This window comes from Arachis ipaensis, chromosome B3, assembly GCF_059453495.1.
Source record: "Arachis ipaensis isolate K30076 ecotype BB chromosome B3, ASM5945349v1, whole genome shotgun sequence".
NCBI lineage: Eukaryota > Viridiplantae > Streptophyta > Magnoliopsida > Fabales > Fabaceae > Arachis > Arachis ipaensis.
This window is the reverse complement of record NC_142438.1, coordinates 144,036,209-144,058,091: the sequence shown is the minus strand read 5'-3', so window position 1 is coordinate 144,058,091 and position 21,883 is coordinate 144,036,209. Positions and strand designations below refer to the sequence as shown.

At 29.3% G+C, this 21,883-nt stretch overlaps 1 protein-coding gene and 1 pseudogene across 1 annotated transcript; both read left to right on the top strand.

Moving 5' to 3' along the window:
* Window positions 1–2,474: 2,474 nt before the first annotated feature.
* On the top strand, window positions 2,475–4,281 carry LOC107633860 (putative ribose-5-phosphate isomerase 1 pseudogene; annotated as a pseudogene).
* A 13,338-nt stretch (window positions 4,282–17,619) lies between these two features.
* LOC107631556 (WRKY transcription factor 28) lies at window positions 17,620–19,276 on the top strand. The gene is made up of 3 exons (XM_016335038.3): window positions 17,620–18,221; window positions 18,352–18,507; window positions 18,587–19,276. The coding sequence occupies exons 1-3, from the start codon at window positions 17,755–17,757 to the stop codon at window positions 19,038–19,040; spliced, it is 1,077 nt and encodes a 358-aa protein (XP_016190524.1). The 5' UTR covers window positions 17,620–17,754; the 3' UTR covers window positions 19,041–19,276.
* Window positions 19,277–21,883: the final 2,607 nt, after the last annotated feature.

Genomic DNA, 21,883 nt, shown 5'->3' with positions numbered 1-21,883 from the left:
AGTTTAACTTTAAATACGAAAATAACGAATAATGCTACTATTGATTGTTGCTGCGGCATTGTAATTTTTAGTTGCTGCCTGTTGAATGAAAGTATGAAACAGAGTCATAAAAATTAGTAGTTGAGACCTTGATGCTATAATATGATACTCCTATATATTCATATTTAGGGCTCAAACTTGATTTATTGGCATTTTAATGTAATGCTGTGTACTTTTATAATATTATAAACTTCTCGTTGTTTTGAAACAATTTCATTTTTTTTTTCGGTAAAGAAAAGAAAATAGGAACTTGGGCATGATATAGGATTTTTTGTTAAAATAAATAAAATAAATATTTTATTTATGAAATAGGTAATTTATAGTTTTATTATCGAAATCTGTCTTTTAAATAATTTCGTTTAACTTATATATATATATATCCCTATCGTACAACAGCGACGTTCAACTTGAATAATCTTAAGATTTGGTCTATGTCTTTTCATCATGCATGACGTTAGTTATTTTTCTCATTGCTGTATATGAAGTGAAATAATTTGGCGGGACTTTATTTCTTGAGAAACCTGTATTGTTACATAACAACTAACATTTAGAAGAGGTAGGTATATGTTACTTAACCCATTCATAATTTCAGATACAAAAGGCATCTCATCTATGCATCTATCATTTGTATTTGTATTGGGGTCTTCTATGATGTATTCTTAATAAATTTTAATACGAAAATGTTTTGGGCAACAAAAGGAGCTATTACTTACTTTTTTTTTATTTGCTTTATTAATGTATTTATTTTTTTATTTTGTATTTCTTAATTATTAATTATTGAAATAAATAAATAATTTTAAATATAATAAATATATAGAGTAAACTACTATTTTTACCTACGAAAATTCTAAACGCTGACAAATCTATTCACGAAACAACGAAATTGAAGTTGTACCCATGAAAGATCAATTCCATATGACAAAACTATCCAAATTCTAAAAAACTATCAAAAAAATTCTAAATTATCCTTCTCTCCACCATTGGTGTCTTCAACCCAATTGCAGTTGATGGTGATTGATTTATCACATAACAGGCAGTTTTAACAGCTTCTATCCAAAAAGACTTGGCTAAACCTACAATTTGCAACATAACTCGTGCTCTTTTTAGGAGAGTCCTATTTATTCGCTCTGCTACACCATTTTGCTGAGGTCTATATGCAATTGTAAATTGTCGTTGAATATCTGCTTGCTTGCAAAATGTTTGAAAGTCACAATCGATATGTTCTCCTCCGTTATCTGTCCTTAAACACTTGATCATCTTTCCAGATTCAAGTTCTAACTTTGCTTTGAACTCTTTAAACATCACAAACACGTCTGATTTCTTCTTGATCGGGTACACTCATAGCCTCCTAGAGTAATCATCAATAAATGATACAAGATATTTGCTCTTCCTAGGGTCATCTCTAGCGATTTTCACACATCAAAATGAATCAACTTCAATACGCATGTGCTTGCTTTGAGCAGTTGATCTACCAAATATCAATCTATGTTTCTTGCTTGTAACGCAGTGCTTATAAAACAGTAAGTTTATTGTACTGATTTGAGTTCGGGAATGAGATTACGCTCCACAAGAATCTTCAAGCCTCACTCTGACATGTGGCCCAGTTTGCGATACCATATCATCGTCATTTTTTCTTGATTTGCTGAAGCAACTGATGCCTCTACCTCTTGCAAAGTATCTCCAATAAACATGTATAGATTTGCGGCAATCTTTTCTGCTTTTATTATCACAAGAGCACATTTAACAACTTTCAAGATCCCACCTTCAATATGGGTCTTGCAACCAAGTTCAACTAGTTGTCCAATCGATAATAAATTCTTCTTCAAATCCTTCACATGTTTTACCCCTTGAAATGAACGAATAGAACCATCAAACATTTTTATTTTGACATACAGTATCTATTCCAATAATTTCTAAGGCATGATCGTTTTCCATAAACACAGATCCTTCCAAGACAGGTTCATATGTACAAAACTAATCACGATGAGGAGTCATGTGCAAAGTTGCTCCTGAATCAACAATCCAGACATCAGTGAGTTGTTTGCTACCTTTAGAACCATTTGTTGTTTCTCCATACAGGATTTCTCCATCATCAGAGATACTCACAATACATCCTTGAGAACTTGATCCTTTTGGAACTTTCTCTATACTCTTCTTATTTCGACAATCTTTCTTGAAGTGCCCTCTCTTGCCACAATTATAGCATTTGAATTGCTTCTTTCTTTCTGACTTTGGTCTACTTTGACTCCCACTGGAACCACGCTCCATTGATCTTTCTCTCGTCATCAACAGCGCCTCTGCTTGCTTTGAGCTCTTTAATCTATCTTCCTTATTCTTGCGCCTGGATTCTTCTTCAAGAATCGCAGCAGCCATATCATCAAAAGAAAGATAGTCTGTTAAAATATTATTAGTTAAGTTAATGATGAGCTGATTATATGAATTTGGTAGACTTTGAAGTAGAAGTTCTGCATGTTTGTTTTCTGCTATGTTGTAATCCAACGATGAGAGTTGAAAAAATAGTGTATTTAGATTGTTGATATGATTTGTTGCCGATGTAGATTCACTCATTCGAAGAGTATAAAGTCTTCTCTTCAAAAATATCTTATTGTGAAGCGGCTTGACTTCATATAATTTAGTGAGAGCATCTCAAATTTCTTTTGCTGTCCTTTTCTCTGCTACACTTTGACAAGACTGAATCACTGAGTGCCAAGTGTAAGTTTGCAACGGCATTGTCATCCATCTCCTTCTATTTTTCATCTGTAATTACAGTGGGTCTACTTTCAATTGCTGCGACACAATTGTCTTTCTTCATAATTTTTTTCATTTTCAATTTTCATAAGTAAAAATTACTCCCACTGAATTTCGGAATCTCATACTTTGTTGCCTTTTTTTGGATAGTAACTTGCAGCAGAAGAAAAAAAATATTAATCAACAATCTTAGGCTCTGATACCACTATTAGGTACCAGACAAATGACACAACAAAATATAAAGATAAAAAAAATTAAAAATTTGTATAAAATATTTTTTTTTGAGAATTACAACTTCTCGGTTCTCGCTATCACAAGGAGATTACAATAATACTCTCTTGACAAAAAGAGAACACACTTCTCTCTACATATATAAGAGAAAACTACTCAAAGAAATCTATGTTTTTCTCTCTAGATGACTTCTCACTTGTTTGATGAAATTGAATTAAAAACTAAATAAAAAAGTTTTCAATTTATAAGTAAATATTTGTTATGTAAATCACTTGTAACATGAGGTTACTTTCTTTTTTCTCTCTCCACCATCAAAGTTTGATGGCTATTACGTAGGAATATTTTTCTCCTTTCATTATTTACTTTTCTTTTCCTTTTTTTTTTTATAATTAGCTTTACTAAACTTACTTTATTTGATGAAATAAATAAATAATTTTAAATATAATAAATATATAGAATAAACTACTATTTCTACCCACGAAAGTTTTAAACGCTGACAAATCTACTTACGAAACAACGAAATTGAAGTTGTGCCCATGAAAGATCAGTTCCGTATAACAAAACTATCTAAATCCTAAAAAACTATCCAAAAATTCCAAATTATCTTTCTCTCCACCATTGCTACCATCATCTTCCCCCTCTCTCTCCCTGCCGAAGCTTCCCCCTCTCTCTTGCTTTGTAAATTTTTAACTCTAACAATTCCTAACCACATTGTAGCTCTCCCAACTCCAACTCAAAATCATTCTCCTCTCTCACGTTTCTGAAGCTAGCCTTCTTCTACCATCTTCCTCTTTCTCTCTCTCTCAAGTCATTTTCACCCAAGACGATTTGAAGAAAATCGCCGCCTACAAAACCGTCGAGTACGTCGAATCTGGTATAATTTTTGGCCTCAGAATTGGCTCTACTGCCAAACACGCCGGCATGACAAACTCAAGGACATCGTCGGCGCACGAGCAAGCCCTATCTCTCGGGATCCCCTTGTTGGATATGGACTCTCAACCTGTCGTTAATCTCGTCGTTGACGATACCGACGAGGTTGATTATTATCTTAACCTCGTCAACGAATGTAGTGGCACCCTCTTAAAGGAGAAGATGGTTGAAGGTGCTTGCAAGAAATTCGTTATAATCGTTGATGAGTCTAAGCTCATTAACTATGTTGGTGGTAGCAATTTGGCTATGTCCGTGAAAATTATTAAATGTAAAAAACAAAAAATCATAATTGATTGGGACTACTCGATTTTAGCCAAGCTGCAACCCACCTAATTTTTATACTTAAAAAAAAATGGATTTTGGAATAAAATTTTCTTTTAATTTTTTTTGAAATTATTTTTTTATTTAAGAAATTTTTTTGACACAAAATTACCGAAATCCTTTTAAAAGTACTATAAAAGGAACTATTTTTAATATATTAAATAATAAAAACTTAAGTTTTTATTATTATGTTATTAAAATATTCTCGTAGGATAAAAAATAGCTGAATCTTTACAAAATAACTTTAAAATTTTGTGATTGAAATAACTAACAATGGTCATTTGTTAGCAACATCCCTAAATAAGAAAATAAATAAAAGATGGTTTAGTAGAAAGTGAGTCTTAATGACATACTTGTTCAGTTGTTTGCTTTTTTTGCATCGATCTAGAGTTTTGACTGAACCTCATCAAAACCAACAAATTAATTAACGTCTCATCATAATTTATGGCTTTTTCTTTAAGTCTTTTCTACGGTCCTACTTAATGTTTCTAACTTTTATGCTAGTTAATCAAATTAGATTGATCTAATAATTAGTTTATTAGTCTGTTTAAATAAATATCAAAAATTTAAATTTTACTTTATATATATAATAATTTATTGACCACTCACAAACTCTTAAATAAAATTCAATACAATAATAAATTAATTTTTGATATGTCAAATTAAAAAATACAATAAAAAATTTTTTTATGCTGGTTGACTATAGAAAGAAGTTAATTAACAGAGCCTTAATTATATACTTAATTATATCACTTGGATGGGCCACCCGTGTGTTTGATATAAAATTATTATTATTAATGTGCTTCTATTTATTTATTTAAAGTGTAGGATAAGTAATTTTATACAAAAATGCTATTCATAAATTAAAATTAGCCATTAAAATTAGTTATTATTTTATTTTTATATAAATTTATATGTAATTTTATTTATTTTAATGTATATTTATATTTTATACTAATGACTAATTTTAATATACACGTAACATAGTTAAATTTTATAATATGCGATTGAGTTTCTATGATTAAAAAAATCTAGCATTTAACTTTTATTGTCTCTAAAAGAAATAATTTATTATAGACATACAAAAAGTTAAAAAAGAAATGCACAATTCACACTTCGAACTCTAAAAGAGTTTGTGTAAGAAAAAAATATTTGATGTATAACTATTTATGTGTATTATGTGTGTTTATCTATCAATCTAATATTTTTTAATAGTTTAAATAATTATATGACACGGCAAAATAAATCATTAAGAATCAATCATAATAAAAAGATTAAGATATTTATAAAATTTGAATTTACTTAACATTTGTTCTTCGCTTATCCTAGAGGCATATGATTAAGTTACCAATAATTTTTTTTTATAGAAAATATTCAAAATTTAAATTTTAATGTATTTATTTTACATTGGTTAAAATAAAAAATTTCAATAAAAACTTCTACTTATAGTAATATTAATGTGTACTCTAAGAACATATATTAATTAAACTAAAAAATTTTCAAAAACCCAAAACAAAAATAAGTTTTTACTTTTTAGGTTGAATCCACGCCCGTGAAACATTACCCATGACTCATTCAAACTAAACTCCCAGTCTCCCAGATGCCGAAAGTACCCTCTCATTTTATGTTAGATATCTATCACACAATGTAAAAGTTCCTTTTGACAAGTTGACTATCTAATATGTTTTATTTTGAAATGTCAAGTTGACCGCAATTAAGATTTTGTACGTCAAATTTATAATTTTGTTTGATAGTGTAAGAAAATTGTGATGAAGCAAATCAACCCATGTCTACACTTTTTACGATCAAATTGTTTATGTAATAGCGAAGACTATTATGTAAAGTATATATGGTTACTTTTGGTCCAGTCAAAGAATTGCATACATGTGAGTAAACACTTAGGGTCTGTTTGGAAATTCTGGAGGTAACTTTTTTTTATTTTTAATTTATGAAAAGTAGTAGTATTAATGTTTGGTGTAATTTTTAAAATTAAATTGTAATTTTTTAAGAAGCTATTTTGGAGCTTATAAAAAAGTTAAAAAAAATGACTTCTCTCATAATACTTCTACTTTTTATTACATTTCTATAAAATAAGCATTTTTAGAGTTAAAAATCCAAACACAAAATAACTTATTTATAAGTTACTTTTAACAGAGTCATTTATTGTTTAAGTTATTTTATCAAAAGTAGCTTAATTAAGTTGGTTACCAAAATTGGGCCTTAATATGTTGGTTTCAAATAATAAACTCGATCGTCTTCCTGGAAAAATATTTCCAAGCAAGATATATATAATATTTAGACTTGCAGAAAGTTTAATATGGAGGGCCGAATTTTAGATAAATTTTTTTTATTTCATAAAAATAATTAACATATAATTATTAGAGTTAATTTTTCAAAAGATTTATCAAAATATATATATAAAATTATAAATTTTTTTTATAATTTTATTTTTAATATGATAGTTACATAAAAGAAATATAACAATATCAATAGTACATTATAAAATTATAAAGTACCAATAATTTATAGCGTGTTTAGTTAAAAATTATCACATATCTTATTAATTAAAATTAATTTTTTAAAAAATTTAAAAAAATTAAAAATAAATGATAAATTATTAATTATTTGAAAGACACAATACCTTTATAGAATACAAGATATAAGATATTTTTATAAAAGTTTTTCTTCAACAACATAAATTTAGAATAAAAATAAGTATTCTTTATAAGAAAAGAATATCTAAAGTACATAATGTGATTATTAAAATATAACTACGTAAGTTATTATTAATATAATAATATAAATTTTAAATATGTTTATATAAAATAAATAAATAATTTTTTAAAATAAATATAAAAATCATTATATAAAAACTAATTTAAAAGTTACAAAAATTTGAGGATATGATATTAAATTAGTTAAATAAAAAATATTAATAAATTAAACAATTAAAACATAAATTTATCATATAATAAAAAATAATACATATAAAAATATTAAATTATATAATAATTTTTATTTTTTTAAATATATATCTCATATATAAATATAATTTTTAAAAATTTTGAAGAGTCGAGACTACTACTCACTCTTTCTAAATCCGTCCCTGCTTGCAGAAAGTAGGTGGAATTAGTAGTAATTGAAAATGTATAAATACTTAAGGGAAGATGATATGTGCGTTATTACTCACGTCTCACGTTATGGAGATATTTTCAGTTTTTTGTTTTATTAAATTAATTAGTATGCGAAATTGCAAATCCCAAATTTTTCTTGTCATTCATTTTAGGGTACGGTAATTGACCAAAGCAAAATAAAATCTCGGTCGATGACCTTAGCTTCTATGTGGATTGTGGAAAATAAAAAGCATTTTTTTTAAATTATTCTTTTATTTCTTATTATTTCTTATCCTTCTTGTCAGGTTCCGATACTGTAATTCCATCCATTCACTACTAGCTATCAGTCACCACTCACCACCACCATTGGCCGACTATTATTGTTGTTGTTAATATTCCAAATTTTAAATTTATTTTATTTTATTTTATTTTTGTTTAAATTTTAAATATTTTTATTATTTCTAATTTCAAATATTTTTTTAATATTCAATTCTAAGTAATGGATATCGACAATAATATTAGTTGAAGAGTGTTAACTCACAATATCTTTTTTAAATGCCAATATAGTACTAATAGTAGATAATAATGTATTTTTAAGTTGAATAAAAACAAGTTTTTTCGGTTTTTAATTATTTATTTGATGTACATTAGTGCATCCTTAATAATTATTAAAAAAATATAGATAAACAATAAAAATATTAAACAATGTGAATAACGGTTTAAAAAAAATTAAATTAATTATTAAAATTAAATTCTCAATTTATTAAAATAATTATTTTTTGAATTTAAATTATTAGGGTTATGCAACGTAACCTCCTCTTAATATACCGTCACATCACATTCTCATTCTATCTCAACCATCTTTTTGTTCATCTACTCATACTGTTGTTTATATCGGTCCTCTTCTCCACCATTCAGCCTGACACTTCACCTCCGCCGGTCATTCGGACGTACCTTCCCTCTTGCGCTCAGCCCAACGCGCCTCTCCTACTCAGTACTCACTCCCAACGACGGACCTACACAGGACAAAAGGGGGCACTTGCCCCACGGACCTACACAGGGCAAAGGGGGCACTTGCCCCACTCTTATTTTAATTTTTTTTAAAATATATATATCCATTTTAAATTAAATAAATAATTTCATTATAAATAAATTAAGCCCAATTATTTAAAGTTCTAAATCCATTTTATCTTTTTATCATTTTGATTATTAGTTAACTTAATCAAATTTAGTCTTCTTTTATTCTAAAATTTCAGCCGTCACCACTCTTTTATTCTCTTAAACCTTCTTCTCAATTTTATATTTTCAACCTTTTTTTTCTATTTTTAGTATAGTGGTTATCTTCTCTTCATTAAAAGGTAAATTTTAAATTTTCTATTTTTTTATATACGTCTCTATAACTCTATGTATCTTTTAATTTCATTGTTTTTCTTTTTGATTTTTTTTAAACATTTTAATTTAAGTAATTATAGTTTAGGTATTAATCTAATTTTTTATTCTGTTCAAGAATTTATATATTTTATTTTATTCCCAATTTAGTGATCCTTATTATTTATTTATTTATCTTTCGTTCTATTTTATTATATATAATTATGTTGTATATAAACTTTTAAATTCAATTGGTCAATTTATTAATTTAGAATATATATTTTTAATTTTTAAAAATAGTAATAAAAAATATTTTAAAATAGTAATGATTGTTTGGTTACATATATAGAGAGGCATTCAATCAAGTTGATAATGAAACAATTATTCACTATTTTCAAAATATAAAAACAAGAAGAGAAATACCTTCAAGATTTAAAGAAAAAAAAGTTAGCGACTAATATAATTTTTGTAGTCGAATAATTAATGTACACTTTTATTTTATTAAATTTAGATTAATATATCTTTTGATAGTAATGTGTATTATTTTTGCCCCCTTAACATAAATTTTCTGGGTCCGTCACTGCTAGTCACTCCCCTCGTTTCTTTACTTCCCTCACAGTCCTCAGATCAATGCTCAATTGCTCATTTCTCGATAGTCAATAAAAATATAATAACAAGGCAGAGACTCCACTCCATTACTCACTTTGCCGCGCTCGCATTCACACACTCTTACTTGGATCTCTCTTCTCTCATCTTACTCAAAAATGTCGTTCAAAATTTACAATCTCAATGAATCCTTATCCAAATTTTTTTTTTGCAATACCCACATTATTGTTGTGAATTTTGTTATCTATCCAATCCCTATACGGGAATGGGACTTCAAGAAAACAACAGTAACCGCTGCAACAGGAGCTGAATATGCAACAACAATCTAAGAGCGCATACCCAAACGAAAACTAAATTTTTACTTACGACCCATGTAACAAGTTATACCAAGTAAGAAGTGTATAACAATTAGTTCATAAGGACTGTCATTATATAACCATTTATCAACAGATACCGTTTTTCATATCGAGTAATAGTATAAATCTATAGCCGTCGAAGTAGGAATAATGGCTCCTCACCGGTGGCCGCTGCCAGTAGTTATTAAACCGTTGAAGGAGCAACAGTGTTAGTCATTGCATTCGTTCACCACTGCTCGTGCACTCTGTTTAGTATACATTATATTCCATTTTGCATGGAAAATTTAATTCTACATTTTTCTTTAGAAAATTCTAATCTTATATGGTGAATTATTTATTATTGAAATTTAGTTTTTTTTTTTTAAGTTAAAAATAAGATTCAAACGCATGATTTTTAAGTGAATACGAGAAGATTATGCTATTTGAATTATAGTTTGTTGGTTTGAAATTTAAATTATTAGATGGAATAGAATCATGAATAATTATTCTATATCTCACCATGCACTCATATTTTTATTTAGCAATCAAACATAATAATAATAATAATCTCTCTAGGGAGTCAATGAAATATTTGTACAACGTATATAATAGACTATTTATTTGGTTCAATATGAGTTAAAAAATGAACATTCATAATAAAATACTATTAATTTCTCAAATACAATACACCCATACTATTCAGAATAACTATTCGGGTAACATCTAATATCTTACTGAATCGAATATCCCTATATTTCTATTGTACATATTGTATAAATATTTCATTGGCTTCTTATATTTTTTCTAATAATAATATGCAGATTTTTTTTTGTGGCGAGGAGGGAAGAGAGAAGAAAAAGCGAACATAATCTCTTCTTTGGTGAGTCGAAGGCGCGTCCTAACTCTGTTGATAATTGACATGAAGAAAAAAAAAAAAAGAATTTGTGCTCTTCTCGTATGATTTGTTTATAAACAAAAAATATTCTCGTATATATATAACATATACAAACACACACTCCTATTTAACTTGAGTAGCATCAGTGCACGCATCGCTGGAACAATTAAGTTCGACCTTGTATCTTCTAAGTTTTAATTTCGAAATCAATTCACATAATCATTAAATTAAAGCAAGTCTTACTAACATATACGCTAGAATTTACCGATTCAGAGTTATTATTATTATCTAAGAGAAAAGAAATATGTTTTTTTCATTTTAATAGAGTTTAGAAAGAGAGAGATAACAACTCAACACAAATATACATGTGTTGTGATGAGAACGGGAATGGGCATGTAGATGCTCATTTATTATGCATGGACGACTTATGTTTTTAAAGATAAAATGTATTAAAAAAAATTAAAAAATATAAATCTATTGTATGTATATAAATAGGAGGCTAAATCTCAAACATACACCTTATAAATACTTTTTTTTTTCTCTCTTTATATGCTGCAATATATATATGAATCATCTTAATTATATTGAAATATTAATTGTGATGAATATTAATATTAGAGTCTTTTATTTATATTTTTTTATTTTATATTTATTTATTTTACAACACGTTATCAGCACAAGCTCTAATCAAAATTTAGGAAGACTTTAGTAATAAATTTTTATTATGTCAAAACTCTCTCATCTTGAATTTAATGCTCGTGGTATATCTGAAAACAATTACTTATCATGGATATTAGATGCCAAAATTCATCTTGATTCATTGGATCTTGGAGATACCATTAAGGCTAAAAATAATGCATCCCAAAAGGATAAAGCCAAAGCATGATCTTCCTTTGTCGTAATCTTGACGAATGATTGAAAAATGAATATCTCACACTAAAAGATCTTGCAGATCTGTGGAAGAACCTTGAAGAAAGGTATAATAATCAAAAGAAAGTGATACTTTCTCAAACCCGATATGAGTGGATGCACTTGCGTCTACAGAATTTTAAATCCGTAAATGAATACAATTCAACAATGTTTCGAACTACCTCACGAATGAAATTATGTGGGAAAAAGATAACTGATAATGACATGTTAGAGAAAAGTTTTTCTATCTTCCATGTCTCGAATGTACTTCTACGGCAGCAGTATCGAGAAAAAGAATTTAAAAAATATTCTGAGCTAATTTCTTGCCTTCTTGTTGCTGAACGTAACAATGAATTGCTTTTAAAAAATCATGAAGTACGTCCAACTGGCGCTGCCCCATTTCCTGAAGTATATGCGGCAAATCATAATCCTAGAAGAAGTAAATGGCAAAGTTTTGGTAACAAGAAAAATTTATGAAAGGAAGAACAATTATGTTCACAAAAAAGGATCTCACCAGAAGTGGGATAAATAAAGAAATAATGGGTAAAATAAATCAACAGAGGATAAATGTTGTGGTTGTGGTGGAAAGGGCCATTGGTCGCTTACCTATCGTACCCTGAGGCACCTAGTTGATCTTTATCAAGTATTCTTGAAAAAGGATGCAAAGGAAAGGAGACGAATTTTGCTTCAAATTTTGCTTCAAAGGATGTTGCTGAAAATTATACCACTCATTATGAAATATCTGATTTTTTTTTAGGATCCTGAAAAAAATATTGACCATTTGATAAATGATGAAAAAATTTAATATGTGAGTTTGTTAAAATATTCATGTAAATAAATAATGTAAATAAATTTTTTTGTTAAGTTTTATTTTTAATATATTTAAATTTCAAGTATTATTACATAAATAATGTTTAATAAAATATTTATATTTATGAATTTCAAAATCACTAAATATGTCAAGTTCAAAAATAATAATAATAATAGTAGTAATAATAATAATATTTTAGTATATGATACTATTTTTATGTACAGTGTTTTTTAGAAAAATAATTTTAATTAGGAATATAATTTTACTGTACATGTACTGTACTGCTACTCATTTTATTATTATTATTTGTCTTTAAAGAAAATGGAAAGGATATATAATAAAGATGTTTGCCTTACGAATAGTGCAAGTTCGCATACCATTCTCAAAAGTAATATATATTTTACTCATCTTGTACCAAAAGAAGAATATGTTAATACTATTATTGGCTAAAACAATGTGATAAAAGGTTCCGGAAGAGCTATAATTTTGTTTTCCAGAGGAAACAATTTTTATAATAAATAACGCACTATTGTCTATCAAGTCTCTAAGAAACTTGTTAAATTTTAAAGATATTCGCTGAAATGGATATTATATTGAAACAATGAATGAAAGAAATCACTAGTACTTATATATCACAACTCATGATTCAAATAAAAAGATTATATTAGAAAAGCTGTCCTCATTTTCTTCTGGGTTATATTATACTAAAATTAGTACAATTGAATCACATGTCATTATAAACCAGAAGTTTACTATCCCAAATAAATTCATAATTTGACATGATCGATTGAGACATCTTGGAGCAACCATGATGCGAAGAATTATTGAAAATTTCCTTGAAAATTCTCTAAAGAACAAGAAAATTCTCTAAAGAACCAGAAAATTCATAAATCTAGTGAATTTTGTTGTCCTGCATGTTCTCAAAAAAAGTTAATTTATAATTTTAAGGCCATCACCAATAAAGATTGGATTTGAGTCTTCTAAATTTCTAGAAAGGATTCAAGGCGATATATGTGGACTCATTCATCTATCACGTGGATCTTTTAGATATTTTATGGTCTTAATAGACGCATCTTCGAGATGGTCACATGCGTGTTTATTGTCTTCTCATAACCTAGCGTTTGCGAGATTACTTGCTCAAATTATTCGATTAAAAGTACAGTTTCTAGAAGATCCAAACAAAGTAATTCGTCTTGATAATGCTGGTGAATTCACTTCCCAAACTTTTGATGTTTATTGTATGCTAACGGAATAAGCGTTGAACATCTAGTAGCTCATGTTCACACGTAAAATAGATTAGCAGAATCATTTATTAAACACCTCCAATTAATTGCTAAACCCTTACTTATGAGAACAAAGCTCCCAACCTTTGTTGGGACATGCAATTTTACATGCTGCAGCACTTATTCATTTGAGACCAATAAGTTACCATCAATTCTCTCCTATGTAATTAGCTTTTGGCCAGCAGGCAGCAGCCAAATATTTTCATTTGAAGATGTTTGGGTGTGCGATATATGTTCCAATTGTCCCACCTTCTCGCACAAATGAGACCCCAAAGAAAATTAGGAATTTATGTGGGATATGATTCTCCTTCTATATTGAGATATCTTGAGATACAAACAGGAGATGTATTTAAAGTTCGATTTGCAAATTGTCATTTTGATGAATCAAAATTTCTAACATTAGGGGAAAGAATAAGTTTCTTCAAAAAGAACTTAATTGGAATGCATCATCCTTGATGCATTTAGATTCTCGATTAGGGCAATGTGAACTAGAAGTTCAAAAGATTATACATTTGCAAAGAATAGCAAATGAATTACCTGATATATTTTCCGATACAAAAAGGATTACTAAATTCTATATACCAGCTAAAAATGCGCTAATTCGAATTGATGTCCCAGTTGGACAAATGGCCACCGAAACAAATTCACGTCAAAAGCGTGGTAGGCTTGTCGGCTCCAAAGACAAATATCCTCGAAAAGAAAGAGGTAAATACTATTCCTGTTGAAAAAGATAAAGACATAGTAAATGCACCTGCAATTGTCTAAAATTCTGTTATAGTTTTGATGCTAGAAGACGTTCAGGTACCTGAAATTTCTGAAAATTATGAAAATGATGAGATCTCGATAAATTATGTCTTGACAGGAGAAAATGGTACCAAAATAAAACAATTGTCAATGAAATATTTGCATACAATGTGGCATTACACGTCATGCATGAAGGTAAGAATCTTGAGCCAAGAACAGTCGAAAAATGTCGACAAAGGAATGATTGGCTGAAATGGAAGAAGCTATAAAAGCTGAGTTAGACTCACTTGCAAAACATGAAGTCTTCCTATAGTCCGTACATCAGAAGATCTAAAACCAGTTGGATACAGATGGGTATTTGTGAGAAAATGAAATGAGAAAAATGAAGTTGTACACTATAAAGCTCGACTTGTGGCACAAGATTTTTCACAAAGGTCCGGTATAGATTATGAAGAAACATATTTTCTTGTAGTAGATGTAATAATATCGCGTTATTTGGTCAGTTTATCTGCATACCATAAACTACATATGCATCTAATGGATGTGTTAATAGCCTATTTATACGGGTCATTATTAGATCGTGATATCTATATGAAAGTTTTGAAAGACTAAAGATATCTAAATCATCCAATAAATATTCACATGAGTTATACTCAGTAAAATTGCAAAGATCTTTATATGGTCTAAAGCAATCTAAACGAATGTGGTATAATCATCTTATTGAGTATCTGGCCAGAAACGAATTTAAGAATGATGATATCTGTCCATGTGTTTTTATAAAAAAATCTGCATCTGAAAATTTTGCGAAACTATAATAAGGACCAATAGAATAATTAAACCTACAATAATCTCTACCAAAAAAAGTAAAGAACAATTCATCAAGATTAGAAGACAAATTATAATCATTATATAAATATTTAATTAAAAAAAAAAAAAGAAAAAAAAAACGGAGAGAGAAAAAATTTGAGACGAAGAATGATAAAAATGGTCATAGTAATTGATATAGTATAGCCTTTCCATATATCTTTTCACTTGAAACATTTATTTTCCTAAATAATACCAAACAGAAGTTGAGAAAATGTCAACAAATTAGGATAAAGAGCATTTTGTGTTGTTTGTCTATGAATCAGAAATAGCCAAGTATGCGACTATTTCTTTTCCTTTTCGTTTATGTATGTCCATATTATATTATATAGGCCTCATTATTGGACTGGCTACCAACCTAACGCTACTGAACTATACAATGCCATTTCTCCGGCATTTATGGCAAAAACTATTAGCAACACCACACCCATCACTAGGGAATATCGTCATACATACTATAATTTTCAGATGTTACAAAACTTCATCTTCTTTAATTAAAAAAAAAAAAAAAAACCCTAGCTATACATTGTCAAAGCACATGCAACAACATTTATCCTACTTGGTCTACAAATTTTGATGCCAAGCCATGACTACATGATTAGTAATAATATAATAATGTTAATAATATGAAGTAATAATAATATTCATCGTCGTCATTATTACTAATGGGACCAAAACACAGTGTTAGAATTGCCTTTACGTAAAGCATCGGTATATTAAGTTGGGAAAAAACAAAGGGAACGAAAAGGAAAGGACTAAAAAGGAGATGATCAAGCAAATCCAAAATAAGGAGAACAAGAAAAGAAAGGAAGGGGGGGGGGGGGGGGGGCACAGCATCATCATGCAATAATGCTCCCATTCAAAGACTCACTCAACGCAACACCTTTTTCTTATACTTATTTCAAATTTATTATCACCTAAGATAAAAATATAAACATCATTGAAACTAAAGTGATGAAACCGTATTCAATTTTATAAAGATACCGTGATACTTTTTGTATATTTAAAATTACACAAATATTTGGAATGAGAGAAAAAATGTTAATTAATATGTAGATGATGACGTTGGTGTGGCATCAGCAGGAGGAATAAAAAAGAGAGAGCGTCGATGACACGTGCCAAGAGGCAACGGTCAAATGACGGTGCCAGTCACAGACACGTGTGAGGTTTTCCATTCCCATTCCCAAACCACACTCATAAGTTGAAAAGTTTGAATCATTGACTCACCTTACTCATTTAATCACGCTCCTCTTCCAACGCCTGCAATCACACGCTCTCCCTCTCTCCCTTTCAACTTGATCTTTTCATTTTTCCACTCTCATTTCTACATCACAAATCACAACAATAATATTAGAAAGAGAAATTCATTTCACCTACTCGATTATATTTTTCCATTTATTTATGCTACTACTATTTTTCGCCTTGTGAAATACTGCTGCTGAAAATAAAATACTAGCTAGAATATTGAGTTTCACGTAAGAAAATAACGGAGTCAACCCTGCTTTATTTGACTCTTCTTTTCCCAATCAAACCAAAAGAACGGAAATACGGACAAGAGACTACGAGTTTTACTGGCCCGGGGCACCTCGGATTCTACTTCTTCCATTTTCTTATTTTTCGTTCCAAAATAATCAATGGTTTTATATCTTCTACGGTAATACATAGAAAGGGGAACAAAGAGAATCTTTCTGTTCAAAATTGAAATACATATGGCTACTTTTGGAAGACTCCATATTGGACTGAACAATAGTCAAGATAGAACATCCTTAAAAATAGTAACAATCACATTTTTATTATTACCAACTTTTCGAGGTTCAAAAGGTTATATCTACTACATACTCTGCCAGACATGGAGATTAAATGAGGAGTTCTATGTACCAAAAATAAAAAAAACAAAAAAGAGAAAGGAAATTCTATAAAATATATATAATATGAACATGTACATACGTACTTAATTAAATTATTAGTACATAAAGCAAAATACTAATAGAATTTGTCTTGATCAGAATTCCTTATTATATCCCGTAGTTTAACTAAATTGTGAGGTTATAACCAACTTTGTTCCTAGATGATGGATATGTAGTATTGTTTGTTTATTGTAAAATACATATTTTATTAATTTTATATGGGAAGGGGTATATATGGTGGTGGTGCAGTATAGTGACAATGTCCCTATATGCATAACTAATGTCTGATAAGTCTCCTTAATGGAAGTAACATGGACCGATAGAATATATATTATATAGGTGATGAATCAATGTTTCCATATAAGAAAGCACTTTGAGGTCTTGTGATTGGAAGGTGTATTTTGTCAACCTCCTTTTTAAAGTGACCCTAGCAACTCTCTATTCAAACCCCAAGACTTTCCATTCATTATTTTAATTTTCTTTTTTTTTCTCTTTATCTTATATATGTATTCAATTGCAAATAACTTCAAGAGATAAGCTACAAAGTCTCACTACCATTCTCTCTCTCTTTCTCTCACACACACACACACAGGCACACTGTCTTCTCTTCTCTTCTCTTCTGCTTTTTCATTTTCTTCCTCTTGTTCTTCATGTCTGATGAAGCTAAACAACTTCTCTACCAAGACCTTATTCTTGATCATCATCAGAATCAGAATATTATTGCAGGAGGAGGAAGATTATCCAACAACATGTTCTGTGAGAAGCAGTTTCCATCATCATCATCATCATCACAAGTAGCGTTTGATCCATCTTCATACATGAGCTTCACTGAATGCCTTCAAGGAGGGATGGACTATAACTCGCTTGCAACTTCTTTTGGTTTGTCTCCTTCTTCATCGGAGGTCTTTTCATCCATCGAAGGCAACAATAATAATCAAAAGCTCGAAGGTGATGTATTAGGAACTGGTGGCGGTGGTGGAGGTAGTGAAACCCTTGCAACCCTGAACTCATCGATCTCTTCGTCATCATCTGAAGCCGGGGGCGAAGAAGATTCTGGAAAGAGCAACAAAGATAGCCAGGTCAAAGAAGAAGCAGCAGGAGAAACCTCTAAGAAGGGGTAATAATTTTAATTTGAACCTTCCGATCCATCATTCTAGGTTAATTATGAAAAGTGCAACTTAATTAATTCTTCCACTATATATATGAATGTATTTGAATTTGGAATGTGGATGTTGGTTGTATTACAGGAACAAGGAGAATAATAATAATAAGAAGAAAGGGGAGAAGAAGCAGAAGGAGCCAAGGTTTGCGTTCATGACAAAGAGCGAGGTTGATCATCTTGAAGATGGATACCGATGGAGAAAATACGGACAGAAAGCCGTTAAGAATAGCCCTTATCCAAGGTATAGAATAGAATTCAATTCAGCACTATGAGAATGATTAGGTTTATTTGTTCCTAATTGAATTGAATTGTATGATCAGGAGTTACTACAGATGCACGACACAGAAGTGCAGCGTGAAGAAACGCGTGGAGAGGTGTTATCAGGATCCAACGACTGTGATAACAACCTATGAAGGTCAACACAACCATCCAGTCCCCACTTCTTTGAGAGGGAATGCGGCTTCAATGTTCACACCTTCCATGCTCTCCATCTCCGCCCCCACTCCCCTCCTCTCATCCGCCGCACATCACGACCTCGCCCTTTTTGCTCCCCTTTCCCACCACCACAACCAATATTCCGCTGCTTCTGGATCATTGTTTCATCACCATCAGAGCATTAACAACAACTTTAATAACAACAACAATAATAATAATAATAACTCTCTTCTTCTTCTCAATCATCATCATCATCCGTATAATAATCAGCAGCTTCCTCCTGAATATGGCCTCCTTCAAGACATGCTCCCTTCCATGTTCCTCAAGCAAGAGCCATGAGATCATGTAGTATGTATCTCCCATTTCTATCACGCACTATATATATATATATATATGTCTTTGGACTACTTCTTTAATTGTTATCATCTCTCATCTTGTACATATATATGGTTATTAAGGTTAAATTATATATAGCAGGGTATAGTTATTAGTTTAATTTCTATCATTATGTATTTCTGACTCAGCTCATTCCAATTGCGTCGTTTATATTAGCGGCAACTCTTGTGTTCGTCCAAGAGAATATTTCATATTTAGCTAGGAGAGGTTATATTAATAGCTAGCTATATATTTTATGTGCTTAATTATTCGATCTGCATATATATATGCTGCTCATTTCATAGGTTTATTTTCAAGTGTGTATCCATATATGTTAACCTAATTAAATCATTGATTTGCTTATTTAAATTAAAAATGGGTTTTATATGTATGTATTTGCACAGTAGTAAGTACATATATACCGTGGATCTTAAGGCGCAATTACAAGTAGTGTAAGTGCCAAAAACAAACTGGTATTCTTACATAATACATAAAGTCAATTATCTACTATAATTATATTAGCTCTTTCTGAATATTATTGGCCTTTCTTATTACTCTCAAATTATACATATGTATGTAGAGGCAGGGCCTGAATCATGTTCACATTTGCCTAATATTCTCTTCCATAGTCAAAGTAAAACAAAGCTGCTAATTAAGTTCTGTGACAAAGAAATATTCTTCGTTAATATCTTGTCCTTTTTTAGGGAGTCGACAATACAGTAGAAATTATATTTTGTGTGCATGTTTCGCCCTCGCTTTATATCTTAAACTGGAAACCATGTAGAAAAAGGTAAGAAAATATTGTCTAAATTCAGAATCATGGCAAGTTTGCTTCCACGTAATTGTATCCATACATTCATGCATATATCATTGAAGCCCTCTCACTAGCATCATTTGTCTCTCTTGTTCATAATTTTTTATCGGAAGTGGATTATTCTATGGATTGGATATAAGTTTAACCCTAAGAAAAAGGTGGGATATAATTAAGAGGGAAATTTTCATAGTTAATTTCATGAGATTATATGAATAGCGCGAGGATGTAAATTAATTAGCAATGCTATACTTAATTAATTAATAAAATTTATTATTTTTAAACAATACTTAATCAATAAAATTTTAAATGATATAATGAAAAAAATTTACGGATTGTGGAGCTGTAGCTATATACATTCACGGATATGCAGTACATGGTATATAATGAAGAAATTTTTTTTTTAAAATGATATAATGAAGAATTTTATTTCATCATAAAAAACAATAAGAACATTCTTTTGATAAAAGGAATAAAGGTAATGCAACATAAAATTATGACGAATAATAAAAGATAATATTTTTTATTAATATTATTAGTCAATCTTTGAATTCATAATTTATTTTTATATTACTAAAATTTAGTACTTAGTAATATTGGTCAAAACAATAAATTTTATTAGTCATATAATACTGCTAAAAGATTATTTGTGTACTTTATTAACTACTACTTGTTTAATTAATTTTTTGAAAGAGATCATTTTAGATAGACCATGGCCAAATAAATTTCATAATGAATTAATACAAAAAAATTAATAATGTTCATCTCACTCCCTAATTTTTGTTTTACCTAAAAATTCAAATACAAGTTAAAAATATAAAACAAAATCAAAATTTTATGATCAAAACTGAAAAGCACCACACACACACAAACTAGTATATATTTTGTTCTCAAATTAGTAAAGAAGATGTAAAACTATCTCTGTCCTGAAAGTAAGATTAGGACTAGTTTTCATATTCGTAGAACATAAATTAAATTTATATGATATAAATAATAATATGAGATTAGGACATATATATCTCCCTTGATTTAGGTTAGTGCCTCCACGGTGGTCAGGTGTACGTGTATCTACTGGAAGAGATTTTGATACTGAAGTAGGTAATAGTTTAAGTAAAAGAATTAGGATAAAATAGTATGATATTAAACTATTTATTTATAGTATTTTAATAGGAAATTTGAGGAGGATTAAAATAAATATGTACAAATGCATACCATATGAGGATATGTTCAAATTACTTTTTTAGCTTTTATAAGCTGGCATTTTTTAGCTAACTATTGCATTAGATCACGTTTAAAAATTAGACCGTAATCCTAACAAAATAACAAAATAAAAGCTCCTATACAAAAATAACAAAATATGTTATAGTAACCCATCTCTGAAAATTTAGATTATATGATATTCAATATCCTTATATATTTTTATAGGTGAAACAATTTCATATAGAATTTATAATTAAAAATTATTAAATAAATTAATATATTTAACTAAATTATCATTTAATAATTTTTAATTAATAATTTTACATAAAAATAATTACACTTAAATTCACACGATATTTATAAGGCACGATCTTGGTCATTTTTGTAACGAGATCAATATAGACATAATAAATAAAAAGACATCAAACGTGATACTGCCTATAATAACCTTAGAAAAAAGCGTCAATGCAATTTTTTTAATTAAGGTTGACATATAATATATGTGTCGTCAATAAACAAAAGTAAAACTAGAGAGAGTTTGACATCGTATGTACTTTCATCAAAATAAATGTACTATTATATATATATAGTAATTTCAAAGTTAATTAAAAATGTTTCTGGGAATGAATATTGAATTCTACCTAGGCTGGCAATTCATATCCTATCCGCAGGTACTCAATCCGGTCCAGGTATATCTGCGGGTAAGGTAGGGTACGGATTTAGGGTGTATCCTATCCTATCCTACCTGCACCTCAAATATAATACATATTTTATAAAAATTAGATATATAGTGAAG

Coding starts and splice junctions, on each gene's coding strand:
- LOC107631556 (XM_016335038.3), top strand. CDS start 17,755: ATGTCTGATGAAGCTAAACAACTTCTCTACCAAGACCTTATTCTTGAT. Junction 18,222..18,351: donor GGAGAAACCTCTAAGAAGGG/GTAATAATTTTA, acceptor GTTGTATTACAG/GAACAAGGAGAATAATAATA. Junction 18,508..18,586: donor AAGAATAGCCCTTATCCAAG/GTATAGAATAGA, acceptor TTGTATGATCAG/GAGTTACTACAGATGCACGA.